Source organism: Rhinolophus sinicus, chromosome 1 (genome assembly GCF_057876585.1).
Source record: "Rhinolophus sinicus isolate RSI-liver-muscle chromosome 1, RSI-T2T, whole genome shotgun sequence".
NCBI lineage: Eukaryota > Metazoa > Chordata > Mammalia > Chiroptera > Rhinolophidae > Rhinolophus > Rhinolophus sinicus.
In genome coordinates, this window is record NC_142501.1 from 41,633,565 (window position 1) to 41,652,568 (window position 19,004).

The 19,004-nt window shown below is 31.8% G+C and overlaps 1 protein-coding gene across 4 annotated transcripts in view; it reads right to left on the reverse strand.

Moving 5' to 3' along the window:
• Window positions 1-1,609: 1,609 nt before the first annotated feature.
• Window positions 1,610-19,004, reverse strand: part of ERGIC2 (ERGIC and golgi 2) — a 34,484-nt gene continuing 17,089 nt past the window's right edge. For all 4 annotated transcript variants that reach the window (XM_019737176.3, XM_019737184.3, XM_019737192.3 and 1 more), the window contains 9 exons: window positions 18,394-18,434; window positions 14,441-14,542; window positions 13,383-13,478; window positions 10,738-10,793; window positions 9,750-9,848; window positions 6,355-6,452; window positions 3,460-3,622; window positions 2,309-2,391; window positions 1,610-2,149 (listed from right to left, as the gene is read on the reverse strand). In XM_019737176.3, the coding sequence (XP_019592735.1) occupies window positions 2,087-2,149; window positions 2,309-2,391; window positions 3,460-3,622; window positions 6,355-6,452; window positions 9,750-9,848; window positions 10,738-10,793; window positions 13,383-13,478; window positions 14,441-14,542; window positions 18,394-18,434 (801 nt within the window). In that variant the 3' untranslated portion in view covers window positions 1,610-2,086. The remainder of the gene's footprint in view (window positions 2,150-2,308; window positions 2,392-3,459; window positions 3,623-6,354; window positions 6,453-9,749; window positions 9,849-10,737; window positions 10,794-13,382; window positions 13,479-14,440; window positions 14,543-18,393; window positions 18,435-19,004) is intronic.

The following is a 19,004-nucleotide window of genomic DNA, read 5'->3' on the forward strand; positions in this document are numbered from 1 at the left end:
TTGAGAAAATCCGACTGTGCGACTCAAGGAGTTTCAGCTGGAAACCTTTCTATTTAAAATGAAAATCAATGGCAAAGCAGGATTTTGCTTTGAAGAAATTCCTTTCATAGTTTTAATGGGACAGATTAAGTCCATTAAAATTTTTAATGTGGTATTTAATAAACACGGAAACAATTAAAATCATATGTAAGTAATTTTTTAAATTATTTTTAAAGATACGTTACTGTTATAATCCTGAGAAAATAATTCTAAATTATTTCTTCCCATTAAAAAAAACCAAACATACAAAAAACCTGAAATTTGATTGAACTGCCTAACATGCAGATTCAAAGAACCAATATTCAATCTAAAATATTTAAAATTCTAATTCTCTTCAGTTAAAATTCCTTTTGAGAGATGTTCCATTAGTTCCTAGCCTATCTTCATTGAAAATAATATCTGAAGAAATCAAAACCATAGAGAAGGCTCATTCATTATTTAGAATTTTCTGGATTCAAAAAAATCTTTCAAGGTATGTTATGTCCCCTGTATAATCAGTTAATTTCACGGCTCTTAATGATAAACTGTGTATTTTAAACATTGATGCTTCTGTTATTTTCTGCAAAATACCATTCGACATAAGATTTACTGCCAAGTAGTTTTATTCGTATTTTTCCTCTCCATTCCATTACTGTCTCACCTGCTTTCCAGAAAACTTTTTTTTTCCTTTAAAAAAATATCCAGTTGAAAAACTGTAACTTGTGACAGCCTATTCTCTAAAAGCCATGATTTTATATCTAGTCTTTTATTCTTAGTCTTTCTTGCTTACCTGAAATTTTTGTTTCCCCATTTCCCTAAATGATTTAAAGCATGGGAATTGGTTGATGATTCTTCTACTATAATTAAGTATTAGAAAAGGAAAACTGATGTTGGCACACATATTCCAAATATAGTTTTTAATGGCACCTGAGTGATAGCTCCCTCTCATTATTTTTAATCTTTTATAGCTGAAAATTTTGTATCAACCCTTAAATAGTAAGAAAGTCAGAACAACACACTCTAATACAGAATCAATCATATTCAGGACATCTGAATGCAGATACTACTTTCATCCAGTTTTACAGGTTAACGGACATTGTTTAATATGATAATCTCTCAGATATGACATTATCTTGTTTTAATTACATAGCTGCCTCACACTTCTATTAAAGTTACCCTGTTGCCCAATCACCACATGTATAAAATATTCTACTTTTCTTTTTAATATTTTACAAACTTGTAATTTTCATCATCAGTAGTGGATCTTTTTATTACTCAGCCCCCGCTCCCAAAGCATACCAATATTATAATGATCGTATTAGGAAATTTAGCATCTTTAAAAAAAAATGTGCTTTCCTCTTCCTGTGTTAAGTGCCCACTCTACAGTTTGTGAATACCTCTGTAATATATTATAGCACCTATGTACCTGCCTCTGTAAGAATTCACCTTAGTCTTCCAAGACACTTCCTTGAACAGTTACAACAGTCCATACCCAGAGTTTAAAGAAAAGCAGTTATCTTCATAAGACCAAATTATTGGATAAATGGTCTTGTCATTATGGCTTAACATTAATATGGCTATAGCATGGGAATCCATCTGTTTTCCTTTATTAACAATGTGACCTGATCACAATTTTTTAAAGTCTAGACTAGTTTTCCATATGTTTTCCGTATTTTATTCTGACATCATATATGTTAAAAACAAAAAAAACGCAAACATTTGCACTTATCAATGCCTTTCTCTTTAGCTGTGGTTTGACTTCTTTCCTTCAGTCTCTTCAATGTCTGATTTCGATGTTGCCCATTGCTGTGAAACATCAGAACGGATCATCTTCAAAGCAATACTCCAGTTGGGCTTATTCACTGATTAGCTGCATAATTTCTTCTAGGACATTTGTAACAAACACAACATATATAGGATTTCAGTTTGGGGGTTTTGTTCTTTTTTTTTCTAAGTATGATTCCTGCTCTCATTCATATTTTCTTTTCTTTGAATATATTGCACAATACTTTATTAAAAAAGGTTTTATGTCTCAGGCAAAAAGTTTTTGTCCTTCACTCCGGAGGTGCTAATGCGTATTGTTTTCTAAAAGAGGTAAGTGGTTGTCTGTGTGGCCATCCTCAAAGGGGATCTAGGGAGAAAAAGACCAAAGCATTAGTTTTATTCCTTACACTATTTCCTCTAAACACAATGCTTTACTTTGGGCAATTTCTTTCTGGATACCAAAATATATATTTAAACAATGACACTAGGACTTAGAGAACAGTACCACTCATACTATGCCACTTACAGAACTGATGGGTTTGTAGGATCCAATTCTGAAACGACAGTAAATTATTTCAACTATAAATTTTCCAATTCCATGTAACATGCCTACAATAAAAAAAATTTAATTAAATTATGCTTTTAATGAAATTATTTCCTAATTGGCTATATAAGAATATAAAACTAAACTAATTACAATAGAATAGATTAAGGAAGGAAAGAAAGCAATTTGCTTTACTCACTTCCACAGTTAAAAAAAAAAAAAAAGACAGTTTAATTTTCAAACAAACGGATTTCTTTTCAAAATCATGGTCACACAATTCATGACCTTGACATAGCAATCTTTTCAAGAGTCCTGAATACATCTCACACCATTTAAAAAAATAAATAATACCAGCATGGCAAATTTAAATCCATTTAAATGAAGCAGTGACAAAGACTTTCATTTAAAAAAGTCATTCAAAAAAAAGTCATTCATCTAAAAAATATAATTCAAAATACATGAACTACCGAGGTCCATGTAATAATGAATAGGGGTTGGGGATAAAGAATGAACTATTTCCTTTATCTATTGTACTTAACTCTCAAATTTTCATGATTACAGTTCTGCAAGTTATTTATGAGAGAACCCCATAATCTCAGGGCAAAACAGGCCAAAACCATAAATACACTTACTGAAAAATATAGTTTTGCATACCACATAGTTCAAAGTAGCATGATTTTACATATTGTAGAGTTAAAAATACATTCAAGAAAAAAGAAAACCTACATTCAAATGTCTACTATTTCTAGGCATGTTCTCATCTAACCCTATAACACATTTGCAAGTTAAATATTAGTCCCATTTTTATAGATGAGAAAATTTCAGAAAAGGTGGATGACCTGTATACAAGATTATTATTCCATAAATGACAGAACTTGGATTCACTTCTAGGATCTTTCTAGCTCACAAAGTAATCTCCCTTAAATAGCTGAATGCAGTGAACTTAGTTATGCTTAATGTTTAATCAACATAATTTTGGAGGTTTGGAATTAAGTCTAAAGAAAAAGTTCTTTATATATCAAAACATGAAAATGTTTATATTTCTTACTCTTTTTTAAGTAAAAACATCTTAATTTCAGTGTCAGCAACACTTTGAGAAGTTATACAAAAAATAAAAAGAAATGAATCTTAACCTGTTGTTGAAAAGATTCCTCCAACGATACCACAGAGTCTTACAAAAAACTGCCAGAATGGCATGTGCTCCTCAGTAACTGTCACCATAAGAGAACTGAGATCATATTTCATAAATATCCCAGAGACTCCATGGCTGCCTGCAGCATGGTTAATGACACGTTCCTATAGGAAGGCAAAAGGAAAGGGAGAGACAGAAAGAGAAAAATAGTGTTCTTGTCATCTGGTTAGTTACATACAGTCAATATGAAGCCCTACAGCCCTACCCTATGAGAGGGACATGCAAATCTCTTTATGAATTGTGCTACTATATCAAGCTCTTATGAGACAATCAGATTATTCTGCATTCTTTGTGTGATTTAGCTTTTAAAGCAATCAAGAGAACAGAATTGTTTTTTCCTATTTTCTCAAAAAGATCACTTTACCTACAGTTTTCTATTGAACTCAAGAGCTTACAAATGCATGGCACATTCTTCATTGATCAAATCAATAAAAACTAAGTTCACATTTTGACATACTTTTTATGATATTTCTTTGCTAAGAAATTACAAAATAATCTTATTTACTTCCTGTCATTTCAAATAACCAGATTTAAAACAATTTCACTTTCTGTTTTTCATTTTAAACTAGATGAGCTACAATACAGGAAGAAAACATAATGCATTAACTTGAAAGATCAAATTGGCAGTTACAAAATAGTCAAGGGGATGTAAAGTACAGCATAGGGAATATAGCCTGTAATATTGTAGTAACTATGTGTGGTGCCAGATGGGTGCTAGAATAATCGGGGAATCACTTCATAAATTATATAAATGTCTAACCACTATGCTGTACACCTGAATCTAATATAAAATAATATTGAATGTCAACTGTTAACCGGAAAATGAAAAAAAAAAAAAGATCAATATGTGAACTACTGGTTCAGTTTTTAAAGAATTTTTTTTTCTTGTAAGGAATGTAACTAAAATTATTAACCCACACAGTGTGCACACTGAGAAAACATTCTATTTCATTCAATCCTGTTTACATTTCAAAATTCAAGTTTCCAAACTTTCTAATAAACTTCTGTTATAGCTCCAAACAACTATGTTACCACAGTGCTTTGTTAGGACTTTCATGTCAGGTCCTACCTATTTTTACTAAGCTATAGCAAACTTCAAACTTTAGGAATACAAATTACAAGGAAAATCAAAACAATTTTACGTGGGGCATTACAAAACCCGTCTCTATTAGCACAACAGAGCCTTATAAACCCATTATTCAAGTTTCCAATAAAGTGACTTCATCATAAAGCTCTGGTATGTTCAATCATGCCAAAATTATAAATATACTGTCACAACCTACGTGGGTGAAAGCTGTTTCAGGGATCAGGGTGTTTACATCACAAAAGACAAATAATGATTCCCTTTGGGTTCCAGGACCAATGAAGGTAGCCCTTCCCATCCCTGCCCCCTTCATCCTCCACTTTACCAACTCATTACTCCATTTTTATTTTAAGTAAAACACAACTATTTAGCCACCCCATAAGCACAAACACACCCCAAAATGGTCAAATGCTCTGGGATTCTATTTAATTATTATTTTTATTTAAAATGTATCCTGGAGATAATTTCATCAATAAACTAATATCTTTCTCTCTTTCAAAGTTGCATGTTCCTCCATTGTGTGGATGTACCACTTGGGTTGTTTCTAGTCTTCTACTATTACAAATAACAATACAATGAGTAACCTCATACACACAACATTTTTGTATTTTTTCACTGAATCTTTGGATGCAACTTCTAGAAGTGGCATTTCTGGGTCAAAGGGTAAATGCTTATGTCATTTGGCAGATATTGCCAAACTCCCTTCCATAGAGACTACCATTTTGCAATTCCATAGGAATTTGCCTGTGTTCCCCAAAACCTGGCCACTGTGTAGACTCTGAGGTTCAGGTGGTGCCTATCTTACTGAGAAATGGTATCTCCCCACCCCTACAGAAATGCAAAACAGCACAATATATACTTGTATACACTTTACCTAGCCTCTCTCTCTTTCTGTATGTGAAAATACATCACACATACACACCCACAGTTACACATACTTGATTTTTCCCCTTAATCATCTGAAAAGTTATAAACACATGACACTTCACCCCTAATACCTTCAGTATTTAATTTCCTACGAACAAGGAAAATTCTACAATTTCCTAAGTAAGACATAGTCATTATAAGTCATAAGACTATCAAAAGAAAACTCCATATGGAGAAAAGCAAAATTTTAAAAGCACTTAAATTTTGCCTTAGAATTCTTCTGGATACTAGTATTTGAATATTCACCATTCCTAAACAATAATAAGAAAACACGACCTTAGAGTAGATGAGAAATCTGTTAAACTGTTCAATTCCCAAACTCTGATCCTCGATTTGTTTATGAGGCCACAAAACTTTTGTCCCCTCAGTCAGATGAATACAAAGCAAAATAGGAAGGCAAACCCTCAAAATCTGTTCTGTGAGTCAATATACATGCATGCCCCAGGGTAGGTACATTAATTAAAAAATAAATAGCAACACAGAAATCAGAAAAATCTGCTGGCAGGTAAGAACTGCTTATACCAATACATGAGAAAACATATTACAAAATTAAGATATTAAGAATAATACCATCATAATTTAATAATTCTGATTTAATTAAATATAAAACCTTCGAGATTTAAAAAAATTTACTTCTTTTCCTGCCCTGGAACATACTAATACCTGTTTCTGATATTTTATTGGCTTAAAATAAAATGTTAATGCATTTGAAAACTTGTACAAATTTTAAATGGGGAAGGGAACCAACTGAAACTACAAATTTATTTTGTAGCAGGATTACAAAATGCTAAAAACAATCATTTTATCAGTTAGATTCAAACTTACCCTTTCTGTCACAGAAAACTGATGGGTGTCTGCTGAAATTTTATATGTATGTAGTTTTGTTGGCACAACTGTAATAAAATACTGAAACATCTGGTTGTCTAAAATAAAAACAAAATGTGTTTGTTTTTTTAATCCACTAGCAATAAAACTACTGCCAAATAGATACTCCTTCTATTAAATACACTTATGAAGTATATTCATACTTGGTAAAACAAGTTCTCAGTAAGCATAAAATAGTAACACACACACACACACACATATACATAAACGCCTCTTTTATAAGATGTTAAAAAAGGTTAACTAGTGACTCAGATACTTTTATAATCACTATCATCTTTTTATCAGATATGGAAAAGTAGCATTTCTTTATAATACAAAAACGAATATGACTAAAATTATACTACATATTAACTACCACAAGACACATTTTCAGAGCCTACTAATATCTTAAGATATGTAAATAAACCAAAATTGAATTAGCCAACTTTGAATAAATATAAGGCAGTCATAACACAGCAGAAAGATTATCGAAAAAACTAATTAATGATGGCTAGGATTACTGTGTAATCAAAAGGATCATATTTATATAGTCAGGAATTTCTAAATTTAATACAAGTCATAAATACCAGTATATTACCAATTATTACTTAATTTTAAACAATTAACAGTTCACATAATACAAAATGCTAATTATCTAAGTCTATATTCTAAAAAATTTAGAATGAGATATATCTATCTATAGTTACAACTAGATAAGTATTAGGGCCCTCATTATGTTTCGCCTGAAAACAGATGTACTTCACACCATATGGTAATAATTATCTTTGAAAGCTGTGTACATGAATCAATGCATCAATTTTAAATGTATGGTTCGATACATTTTCACAAATGTATTCATCCACATGATCACCACGATAATCAAAACATAGAGCATTTTCATCACCTCAAAAGGTTCCTTTGTACCCCTCTGCAGTCAATCCCCTCTATCTCTTGCCCTGGGCCAACCACTAATCTACCTTCTATTGTCATAAATTAGAATTTCATACATATGGAAGCATACAGTGTATCTAGCTTTTATTGCTCAGCATGAATGACTTTTTATTTCTGTCAATCCGATATCTCTGTCTCTTGTCTCTGTAATTCAGACAAGGGGAGGGAAGAGTAAAACTGTAGATAAGAGGAAGAGAGGTATGAGTAAGAGTTTCTTCTAACACTAACATTAAATGAGTTTCTAATACAATAAAGCAAAGCCTGTTTCAACTTCACCACTTCTTATTGTTCCTACTATTTGTACCACTTATAAATTTCAAACAGTTTTTGCCAAGTGCTTCCATTATTAATTTCAACTTAATATCCTAAATATTATCACAGACAATATTAGGGTGAAAGGGAATAAACTTTGTCCACAACCAACAGATGGCCCATCAGTTGTGGATGGCCTTCAGTTGTATGTTGTTTGTTCTCTGATGTAAGGGGAACTGTTCTATTTGTGCTTAGTTTTGAGATGCTTTACAAATAAACTCTATAATGTCACTGCGAGGTGAAAGTGCTAGGAGAAAAAAGGTGTTCAGGTATTGTTTACGAAAAAAAGATGAAACAGAGTCGTAAGGCAACAATAATGCTGTACACATGGGTAGGATAATCAGACTTGGGGGCAAAATGAAGGATGAAGGGACTCTCATCACACATGAGGAGAGACGTGCCAATGCAATGAATAATAACCACCAAGGGTCAAAGAAACATGACAGGAAAAACTGGAAGCCATTTAAGCTGTGGCCAGAGAATTACTGAAAACCTATTTGTCTAATGTTAATTCAAGAAAGGGCTATAAATTTGTTAAATAATCTAATTAGCAGGCAGGGGGTGGGGGTGGGGAATGGAGTTGAAATTTTGTTGCAAGCCACAAATTGCTCCAAAGGCTGTAGGTCAGTCAAATCTGCAAGTATTAAAGATGCAACTGCTAGTCCCCTCAAACTTCTGGAGAACATCAAGGAGGTGGTAGTTACCAAACACACCAGGTTTATGGGTTTTTTTTTTCCCTTTGTTTTTGGAAAAGAGGTCCAATAAAAATAGAAAGGAGATGAGTACATCTGTTTTAAAGCTTTGAATGACCTACTGACACTCATCTGGTGGCATTTTATAATATAATTCTAAAGGACCTTTAGTCTTTTTGCATTTAGGAATAAGTAGATTTAAAAAGAGCCTTAATCTGTTTATATTTGGATCCACTTCTATACAGAAATTTATAGTTCATTTTAGCATCTTGAAACTAAGTATTAACCAACATGCTTTCAAGTGAACATCTCTTAAGTAATATTTAATGCATTTTGGTATAGAATGAACACATACTTAGATTAAAGATGAAATTATAATGAACAGAGCTTACAATTCTCAGAATGTTTCTATTTACACATTTCCAAATTCAGTACACTCAAATGTCCTTAAGTGAAAACATTCCCATGCAAACACAAAATACTCATGAATATAAGTCAGTATTCTATATAAAGCATCTTTAATGTACCTGATTACAGCAGTATGCTAAAAGAGTAGAATACTGACATGAATATTAATAAATCTATTTGAACTAATAAAAAATGAAATCCTTAATTGCAGTTTTGCAATGGCTAGAATTCCTAGGAGCACAAGAAGATGTCCTTAAAATGTCGTATAGGTAGGACATATGATAGAATATGACTATTTAACAAGAAGAAAAGCAACCAAAAACCATCAGGAAACTCAAGAATAACTTATTTGCTACAAAAGTAAAATAATCATTATCATCATCATCATCATCAACATCATTCATCCATATTTGGATAAACTCAAATTTTAAATGGAATAGAAGGTTAAAACAAACAGCAATAAAAGGTATCTGTGCTATATTGTACTACTTGTATCTGTGTGAATAACCAAACCATTCTAGAGTAACTCTAGGTTTCTGATGTTTGTACAATTCTCCAGAGAGGTTTCTAAAATGGCATATTAGAACTTTAAACCTATATACAAAGAAAATTCTTCTTAGAGTGTTGAAATTTTCTTTTGTTCTTAGTCTTTCTTTGGTGAATATGGGAAAGCAGTTATGCCCTATTAACTCATTAACCTTTCATATATTCAGAGACCTTTTAAATTCTATTCCTTCTCTAGCCTACATTTAACTCTAATTTCTTATTCTGTTCTATGGCTCATTTTTTAATATTTAAATTTTATCCATTCCTAGGACAAAGTCTTTCCACACACATTTTCACTTAAAGATTATCAACCACTTAAACCACTTAAAGATGTATCTGTTTATCTGTTACAAGGGGTTAGGAAGAGGATTATTAAAATTTTTAATATTACAGATATAAGAACAATTGCCTACATGCAAATTCCAATAGTAACTATTAAGTACTTACGATCTACAGCAATTTTTTCAGTTCCATCTAAAGGATTAATGATTCCTGGAACAACCTCTCCAAAAGACAAATGATCTATTCTGTGAGAAAAGTTGTATGCTAAGAGGCAAAAAATAAAACCAATTAAGTAGAAAAATTATATTACTAAAAACACGTATTACAGATTGGTTCACATTCTTACCCTCTCTCAAATTAAAACATCTAAAATCTGCAGGTATAATAATATAGTATTTAAAATGACAATAATTTTGAGAAAAATGCATATAAATATGTGGAAATTAAATGTATAAGGGTAAGTCACCTTCAATAAAACACTATATCTCAAATTTCATGATTACATACAAATTAACATCTAAGAAATAACATTACATCTAATCCTGATAACCCAAAAAATAAGTCTGTCCTTGTCCAAATCATCACATAGTAATAGGATTGTGTTATCAGAATAACTAGGATGATGCCCATGAAGCCAAATAATGAATCTGATCAGATATGTTTTTAACACACTGCTCAATGTGACCAAACTGACTTTTTATGGCATTTATTATCTGTTTTTGTTCTCTAAAGCAAACTTTAAAAATTAAGTTTTATAACAATCATTACAAGAAACTAACTTGCATACTTTATATGAACATGCATATATGTCCATATTTAGATTTACATATTGAAATAAACTTCAAATATATTTCCTTCCGTATCTATAAAAATCAGCAGAAATGTGTACCAAGCGATATAAAGCACACCAAGGATCTCCTCCCTAACTTGGGCAACTTCTGAGCCATGACTAACTAGAAATACAGGCTCCTTAAAGACAAGAGAAAATGCATTAAGGTCAATAAATTTAATCACTTATTTTCTCTTTTGGATATCTGTTTTTAAAACAGCCTACTTTCAAAATCCCACCTTGCACCTGCACTAAAAATTAAAACCACATACACATTTTTTTTCAAGGACATTTTCATGGAAAACAATTTCAGAAACGGCTTACAGTCATGGTTAACAAGTGCTGCCAAATGTGCATGACCTCGGGGATGGGGAATTGCCCTGAAAGGAGGAAAAAAAAATTAAAGTAATAATATTTAAATATATAACTAATTAAAATAAGAAAAAGGATCTTAAGGTATATAATTTTCTTAATATAATAAAAATAATACAAGAGCATACTTGGCCTATGATTTAAGTATGTATGTCTATTCATCGTAGCAATATAGTCAACTGGGGGTTGGCAAACTTTTTCTGTCAAGAGCCAGACAGTAAGTATTTTAGGCTTTGTGGCCCAACACGCAAAACTGAAGATAGTATATAGTTAGGTACATAACAGGAAAGAAAACAAATTTTCACAAACTTCAAATAAGCATGACTATGTTCCAGTAAAACTTTCATTTTTGGATACTGAAATTTGAATTTCATGTATTTTTCATGTGCTATGATATATCATTCCATGTAATTTTCCGCAAAGGAAAGGTTGTTTGAAGGGCACTTGGGGGAGGCATTTTTGCTTGTCACAAATACCCGGGAGGAGTGGCTGTTGGCATTTAGTGGATAGCAGCCAGGGAAGCACGGCATCCTACAACGCAATGACAGTTTCACACAGAAAAATATCATCCCACATCTTGCATGACTTCCAAACACTCTTAAGTGGCATCTGTGTAGGTGAAAAACCTATGTAGAAATGATCTGAGTCTAGAACTTAACTCCATTTGGCCATACAAAGTACTTTGGTATAGCTGCAATATACACTGAAGTTCCCAGGAAACAGAGGGAATGTTATATTTTGTGTTGTTCACAGTATTACAAAGAGTTGTTCACTATTTCAGAATACCACTTCCTCAACAGAAATATCATTCAGGAGATCTGAGTGGCCAATACATCTGTTTCAGTCTGCATTTACAACTGTTGGATACCTAATGAGTCTACATGTAAGTGGCAAGCATCTGACTTCTTCATTACCTTATCTCATGTACTCATGCTCAAGGATTTGCATATTGAAATGGATATTATGAGGTTATAAATCAAGTTCTTTTAATTTCGACAGTTGAGAATGATGTTGTGCCTGAGAGGTAATGTGAGATCTTCAAAAAGATCAATAGTGAACTTGACAAACCTAGTAACAAAAAATGAGGAGTGGGTTTATAGGCTATCTGAGCGATAAGGACAAGATACAAACCAAATGCTTTTCCATCTGGCCTCTCTGATTGCTGGTATGAGTTCTCACATGAAGAGAGAAGTGAAACTGGGAACAAAGGCCATACTATGGAGGCTCATACAGTATATGTCAAAGTTTCCCTCCTTCCGTTGGTTTTGGAGTAGAATATTGTTTTGTATCCAAAGGTGCAATAACATCTTCTAAATTTCTTTGAGCTTTGAGCCAACTATTATTTGCTTGTATGATACCAAGATATTCTAAAGATCCCAGGTTAAGGATGGGGAAAATGGGTGCTGGCAACAGTAACAAAACAACAAATAATGAATGTTAAGAAGAGTGGGGCAATGAAGACAAATAAATGTTTGATCTGATCACTGTAGACACTGAAGTAATTTTGCATAAAAGTCTAATTCCCTCTCTCTCTCTACACACCTATACATACACACACACACAATCTCCAGCCATTGTCTTTCATGCTCTGTACCTTTCCCTCAGCCTAGATGTGCCTTTCTCCTTTATATATAAAATTCCTAATCATTCACTAGTTTCAACACAATTGAGGTTTTCCGCAATAAAGCCTCTGCTGACTTGCAGAGTAGGTCAAGTACCTTGTTATATAGTTTCTTATCAGCCATACATCTCCTTTATAGCTTCAATACTACTATAATTAAATAATCATTAGTGTAATTCACTGTTTAAAGTTCAGATTCTCTCATGGAATGTAAGACCATAAGGACCAAAAACACTTTCTTTTTTCATTTCACCCTTTTAGTATCTAGCATGGTACTCTGCGCATAGCAGTACTCAAAAAAATGTCTTTTACAATAAAGAATTGTTCAGCTCTGCAACTCAAGATGGATGAAAGGAAAGAAGAGAGTCAAGGAGAGGGGGAAGGTGGATCAGAGAATCTATTCATTCACACAGAAATTTACCAAGTGTTTACTGTATAACAGTTTCTGCATTGGGTACGGTTTGTGAAGGTAGGTGGTCTAACATTTTTTCTTAACGTTTACCTAATTTAACTTTATCCCAGATACTACGAATATCTAACTACATCAAAATACTTGTCTGAAATTAGCTAGGGATTACATTTTGATGATGACTGCCAAATGGAAAAACGAAACAAAAACCTAATACCATCCGACAAAATGCGTAAATTAATGAAATGTCTAGGTAAGAGCTGTATGGCTACTAAAACTTGGCAAGTAGAATTTAATTCATATCTACCTATAGCTCATTTACTTTAATATACAAAATATGGCATGACTGTTTAACTTTTGTTTTGAAGTAGTTTTTAAAGTTAGTAGTCTTGTCTATTCTGAGATTAAAGCCCCGAACATGAGTCTCAAGACATCAAAAATACAGATACACAACACTTTAAGCAGTCCTTTAGTAGTTAGTAATATATTATCTGATCAGCAAAGAATTTACTTTTAACCAAGCTCCCAACTTGTCTAAAGTATTTTCAGTAGGTGAAAAGAACATACTTGCCCACAGTTATGTGAAAATTTCCTGCTACTTTATTGACATAGAGATGACCATGAATTCTGCAAGCATCTGGAGGCTGTGATGAATCGTCTTCCCTATTACAATAAGATATGTTAGAATTGTTTACCGCACATTCAATGTAGTCACCATTTCATGGTGAAAACATTTAGTAGAGGGAAACAAAAGCCCTACAAATCAATTTTTAGGTAAGGTTATAAATGTCATATGTAGAAGCACAGTTTTTTGAAGTCTATACATTTATAAAAAAGCAAACATCTACAAAATGAAAAAAGTTACATAATTATGTATTATATTTACACGAATCTAAAATTCCATGATTCTTCAAATCTAACTAGAGGACTAAGTCCAATAATAGAAAAAAGATTAAAAATAAAGCATTAGTCCAACAAAGACATGCTTTCCTTATCTGTTTTTTGGAACTTTAGAGGGCAAGGGAGGATGGGAATAAGAATGAGGAAAGGGAAGGGCATGCCATCTAAGTTCAAATAGCAATGACATTTTCTTCCTAAGCAAATGTAAAACCTCTCTAAAGTTTTAAATTTAAATGATCGTTTTTCATGATTACAGCATTTCCAAATATCAGCGATTCTAATCTATAAAAAGAGAAAAACAAATAAAAACACAAAATTCCTAATCAAAATTTATACATAATTATAAGTCCAATTAATTTGTTCTTAAAACCTAATACAATTTTATATACAAAATGGTGTAGATCAATGCATACAATCAGCCCTCGTCATCTGTGGACTCCCAACCACAGATAGAAAACAGTACAAGGAGTTACTGAAAATAATCTGCGTTTAAGTAGACCTGCATAGTTCAAATCCACGTTGTTCAATGATCAGCTGTAATATTTATTTGTGCTAATCTTGATCAATATCACAGGTTATAAATTTAAGAGTAAGAAGACATCTTTATCATAAAGAATGATTACATTTTCTCTAAGAAATATGAGATTCGAGAACTAAATCAGTAACAAAATTAAGTCAAAGTAAATTCATACTAAATAGTTGGGCATATAAAATATAAATCTCACCTTGGTGGAAGTGCTGTTGATGAACTTTTAAAAGCACTTTTAAATATCACATCTTGAAGTGAATGTTCTTCTTGCAGTCTACTCTGAATCAGCTGCAGCATCCTAAATATAACACAAACAAACAATAGTTTAAACACAGTAAAGTATACAATGAAAGCCAATTCTCTTTTTAAAATAACAATGGTTAGCTGACTTAGCTAAGCCATACATTTATTATAAAAGGAATTTTTTTCTAAAATAAAGTACCAAGTTTTCTTTGGTCATTTTCCTTGAAAGCAGGAAAAGTGAGGTAGGGTGCCATAGGTCTCACAACTGGGCTCCATAATAAGCCTGTCTGATTCCATCAATAACGGATGTGCACCCTCAGTCACCGTAAGCAGCTTTTGCTCATCTGAATGTCTAAATTCATCTTTCATGCACACATGCAACATTTACAAAATTCTTACTTTTTGTCAGGCATTGAATAAAGTGTTATAGACACACAAAAAATAAGACATATAAGGGGTCACATAATAGATCTCATAGACTTAAAGTGGGGGACTACTGGGGTACAAACCCACAGTACAAGTACCCAGTTCTCATGACAAACCAACCACAGTGCCATTTAATATTACCTGGTGTTTACTTTTCCAAAAAAAACCTGAACTTCATTCTATGACAAGACTATTCTAAATAAAATATTCTACTCTACCTATAATTTTTAAAAAGAATATCATCATTTAAGACATTGCATTATAAAGAACAAAGTAGACATTTGAGAACCCATGTTTAAATACTTTTTAAAAATATCTAGACACAAAGATGAGTTGCTCAAATATTTTTTTAACAAAATTCTTATGTTCACAATAACTTACGAAATTAGTTATTCCAAACAACAAAGCCAAGAATAAAAGCTTTTCCTCTAGCACTTCTATCATTGGGCCATATTATCTCTTACCATTTTTAGCAATAACTTTGTACCTTTAGATATAATCCTATTTTACCTCCTTTAATTCTGTCTCTTTAACTAATAATCAAAATCATCTTTATTAAAGTTCAAACTCAGACAGTACAAAAATTATACACAGAGAGGAAGGAGGAATGAACAGACTAAACAGAGGACTTTTAGGACAGCAAAACTATTCTATAGGTACTATAATGGATACTATAGTACTACATGTACTTAAATGTACATGTCATTATACATCATTAGTCAAAACTCATTGACTGTTTAGAGCCAACCCTAATGTAAACGATGCACTTTGGGTGATAATGACATGTCAATGTAGGTTCAAAGACTGTATGAAATGTACCACTCCACTGTCAGATGTTGATACCAGTAGGGGCTGTGCATGTGTGGGGAAGAGGGTATTTGGGAACTCTACTTTTCGTTCAATTTTGCTGTGAACCAAAAACTACTCTAAAAAATAAAGTCTTTAAATAGATATTTAAATAACTTGGAAAAGACTATAAACAAATACAGGCACTTACAAAAGGAAGCAAATGTAAATCTGATTAACACTTCACATCCCACAATAATGATACAAACATTTTCTAGAAGTGCAAGTGAGATAAAACGTATGTACCATCCACTAAAAACACCGGTAAAACAGGTCTATTTAAAATAACAAGTCATTTTTTAGACTCTAAATTTAGTTTAAAATAAATCTAGAAATAAAAAGCAGAAACCAGAAAGGCTTGAGATTTACTACTACTGGCGAGAGATTAATTAGGATGTCAAATATTTTAAGAAAGCAAAACATCAATTGAGAGAAAACTTAAATCTCTTTAAACAAATTCTAAAGGTAAAGAGCATGGCAAGTACATTATTCTGGAATGTTAGGCCTTGGATATGTCTAGTCCATTCAAGAATATGTGTTTAGAAGGACAACCCATTCTCTAGAGCGTCAAGACGCCAGGTACCTACCATGTTCAGATTTACACATCTAAAGACTTAAAATTTTTGTATATAATGCTAGCAGAACTCGAAAACTTCATATTTTTGTATGTCTTATATTTCCAGAGTTCAACCTTTGCTGCTAGGCAGTGGGAAAAAGAGGTTGATGACATCAAACTGTACGTAGGGGAGTGAGAGTGAGTGAATGAGTGTGTGTGTGTGTGTGTGTGTGTGTGTGTGTTTAACTTCTACCTCAAAATACCAATAAATATCCAAGCTTATATTCTATATATGAAGGTACATAGAGAACTCTACTATGATGGAAAAAGTCTAACATTTTAATAGTAAAAACACAATCTCTCTCCCACTTATTACTAGCCTTGAACACAGAATAAAATTCCAGATGAAAGGTGACTTCTCACTTTAATATGTGTAGATTAAAGTAACTCATTTCGCCTCCAGATGGCTTTCTACTAAAAACACTAAAAACCCAGACATCTAACACTCAGTTCTTTCGTGTGATTACATTAGATTTCAACTTTAATTTCAACATCTTCCCAAATGGTAAAACTGGAATTTAAAAATATACTTTGAAACATACTTTTGGACTAGAAAGAAAATTGTTTTAAAAGATGGGTAAAAAATATTTTTTTGTAATAATCTTAAATTAGGTCAAGCCTTTCTAAACATAAGGCACAGCCTAGAACCAAAAAAAAAAATCTATGGTAGCGGGGGGTGGGGGAATCACATGAAACACAGGACGAATTTCTTTAATATACAAAGGATTCTTTACAGTTATTAAGAAAATATCAATAACCACACAAAACAGATAAATAGTATGAACAAGCAATTTCATAAAAAATGTACAAATGGAAAAAAAAACCATAAAGACATTCAACTGATTCATAAAGAAATACTAATTAAAACATTTTTCACCCAACAAATTGGCAAAAAAAAAAAAAAAAAAATCTTGTTATACCCACTGGTGGAGAGGTTGTATAGAAACAAGTACTCTCATATAGTTTTGAAGCATAAATGAAACTATTTTGGTAATATATTTAGCATTATCTACCAAAATTGTTTCCAGTTTATTGAGATATAATTGACATATAACACTGTATCAGTTTAAAGGTGCACAACATATGATTTGACAAATGTATCTATTGCAAAATGATTACCACAATAAGTTTAGTAAACAATCATCACTTCTCATAGTTAAAATTTGTTTCCTTGTGATGAAGAACTTATCAAAAAGTGAATTAAATATCCTCTGGAAGAGAAATTCTATTTCTAGAAACTACACACACACACACACACACACACACACACACACACACACAAAGTATATAAGAAATCAGGTTCAAGAATTTTCATTAAGCCTTACTTTTAATATTAGAATCTTACAAGTAATCTAAATACCCATCAATAACAATCCAATAAACTATAGTTTATACATAAAATGGCCAATACTATATGTACTGAAATGGGAAGATGAACAAAATATCACATTAGATGAAAAAAAGCCAACTATAGAACAAATGTATGGAATGATTCTTTTTGTATTAGGAAAAAATGACAAACAAATATACAAAAGTACAGAAAATTATATATGAACTGAAAACTCCTAGAAGGCTACACAAGAAATTTAACTGGTTATTATTACCACTAGTCAGAAGTACTAGGTTTATGGAACGATGAGAGGGCATTTACTTTTACTTTTACTTTTACTTTATAGCCTTTCTGTATCCTTACTTTATAGCCTTCAAAATTCAAACTGAATTTTAAACAATGATCATATGTTGGTTTTTAAAATTTTTAAATAGTTAATAAAATTTTAAATGAAAACTAAGTGTGTTCATGATTCAAAGTATACTAGAGATAATATTATACATGACTTTCCTAAGATCTGATAACATTTTTGAAAGTATAAGGATTATACTATATACTATATTCTGCTAATATTTCATCCAAAAAATGCCTCAAGAAATATGCTAATCTATGAATAATTCACAATAGACAAAATAGACAAAATGTGATCTAGATTTCTATGGACCACAATACTCTGTTTACTTATTACCTCTGCCACTCTTTTTGCCGTGGTGAAAGATCAAATATTACCTGAAATAAAGAAAAACATAATCACTAGCATTATCAACTTGTCTTGGCTTTTGTCTCATAATTTTTTTTTTAATTATCTTTGAACAAGAAACAAATTTATAGTGTTATTAAAAACAAGTATTCATGATTTACATTTAATTATCCATAAGTCAACCTAAAAAATTTTAAATATACATTTTTACTCGAAAATAATATAAAAAACTTTACTAATCACAAATATTTTCCTATTACAGTCATCTACACTTAAGGGAATGGATACAAGTTGGTAATCTATTATATGTACAAAATGGTATGTTAGGACTTAAAAAAAATCATTTAAATAACGCCAGCATGACATTTACAAGTATTTTTTTTTAAAAAAATGATCCCCAGCTTAAGTATAACGTTCAAGCTTCCAAGTCTATATTCCAGCCAAGATAATACCATGGTGAAATCCACAATTTTTAAAAACAAGCTGAACAATGGCACTGTAATTCTTAAATGTATTAATCAATAAAGAATAATTCAAAAAATTTTATCTGGGCACTATCTTCAATTCAAAATGAGACTTGGCTAAAGAATCAGAGGGAA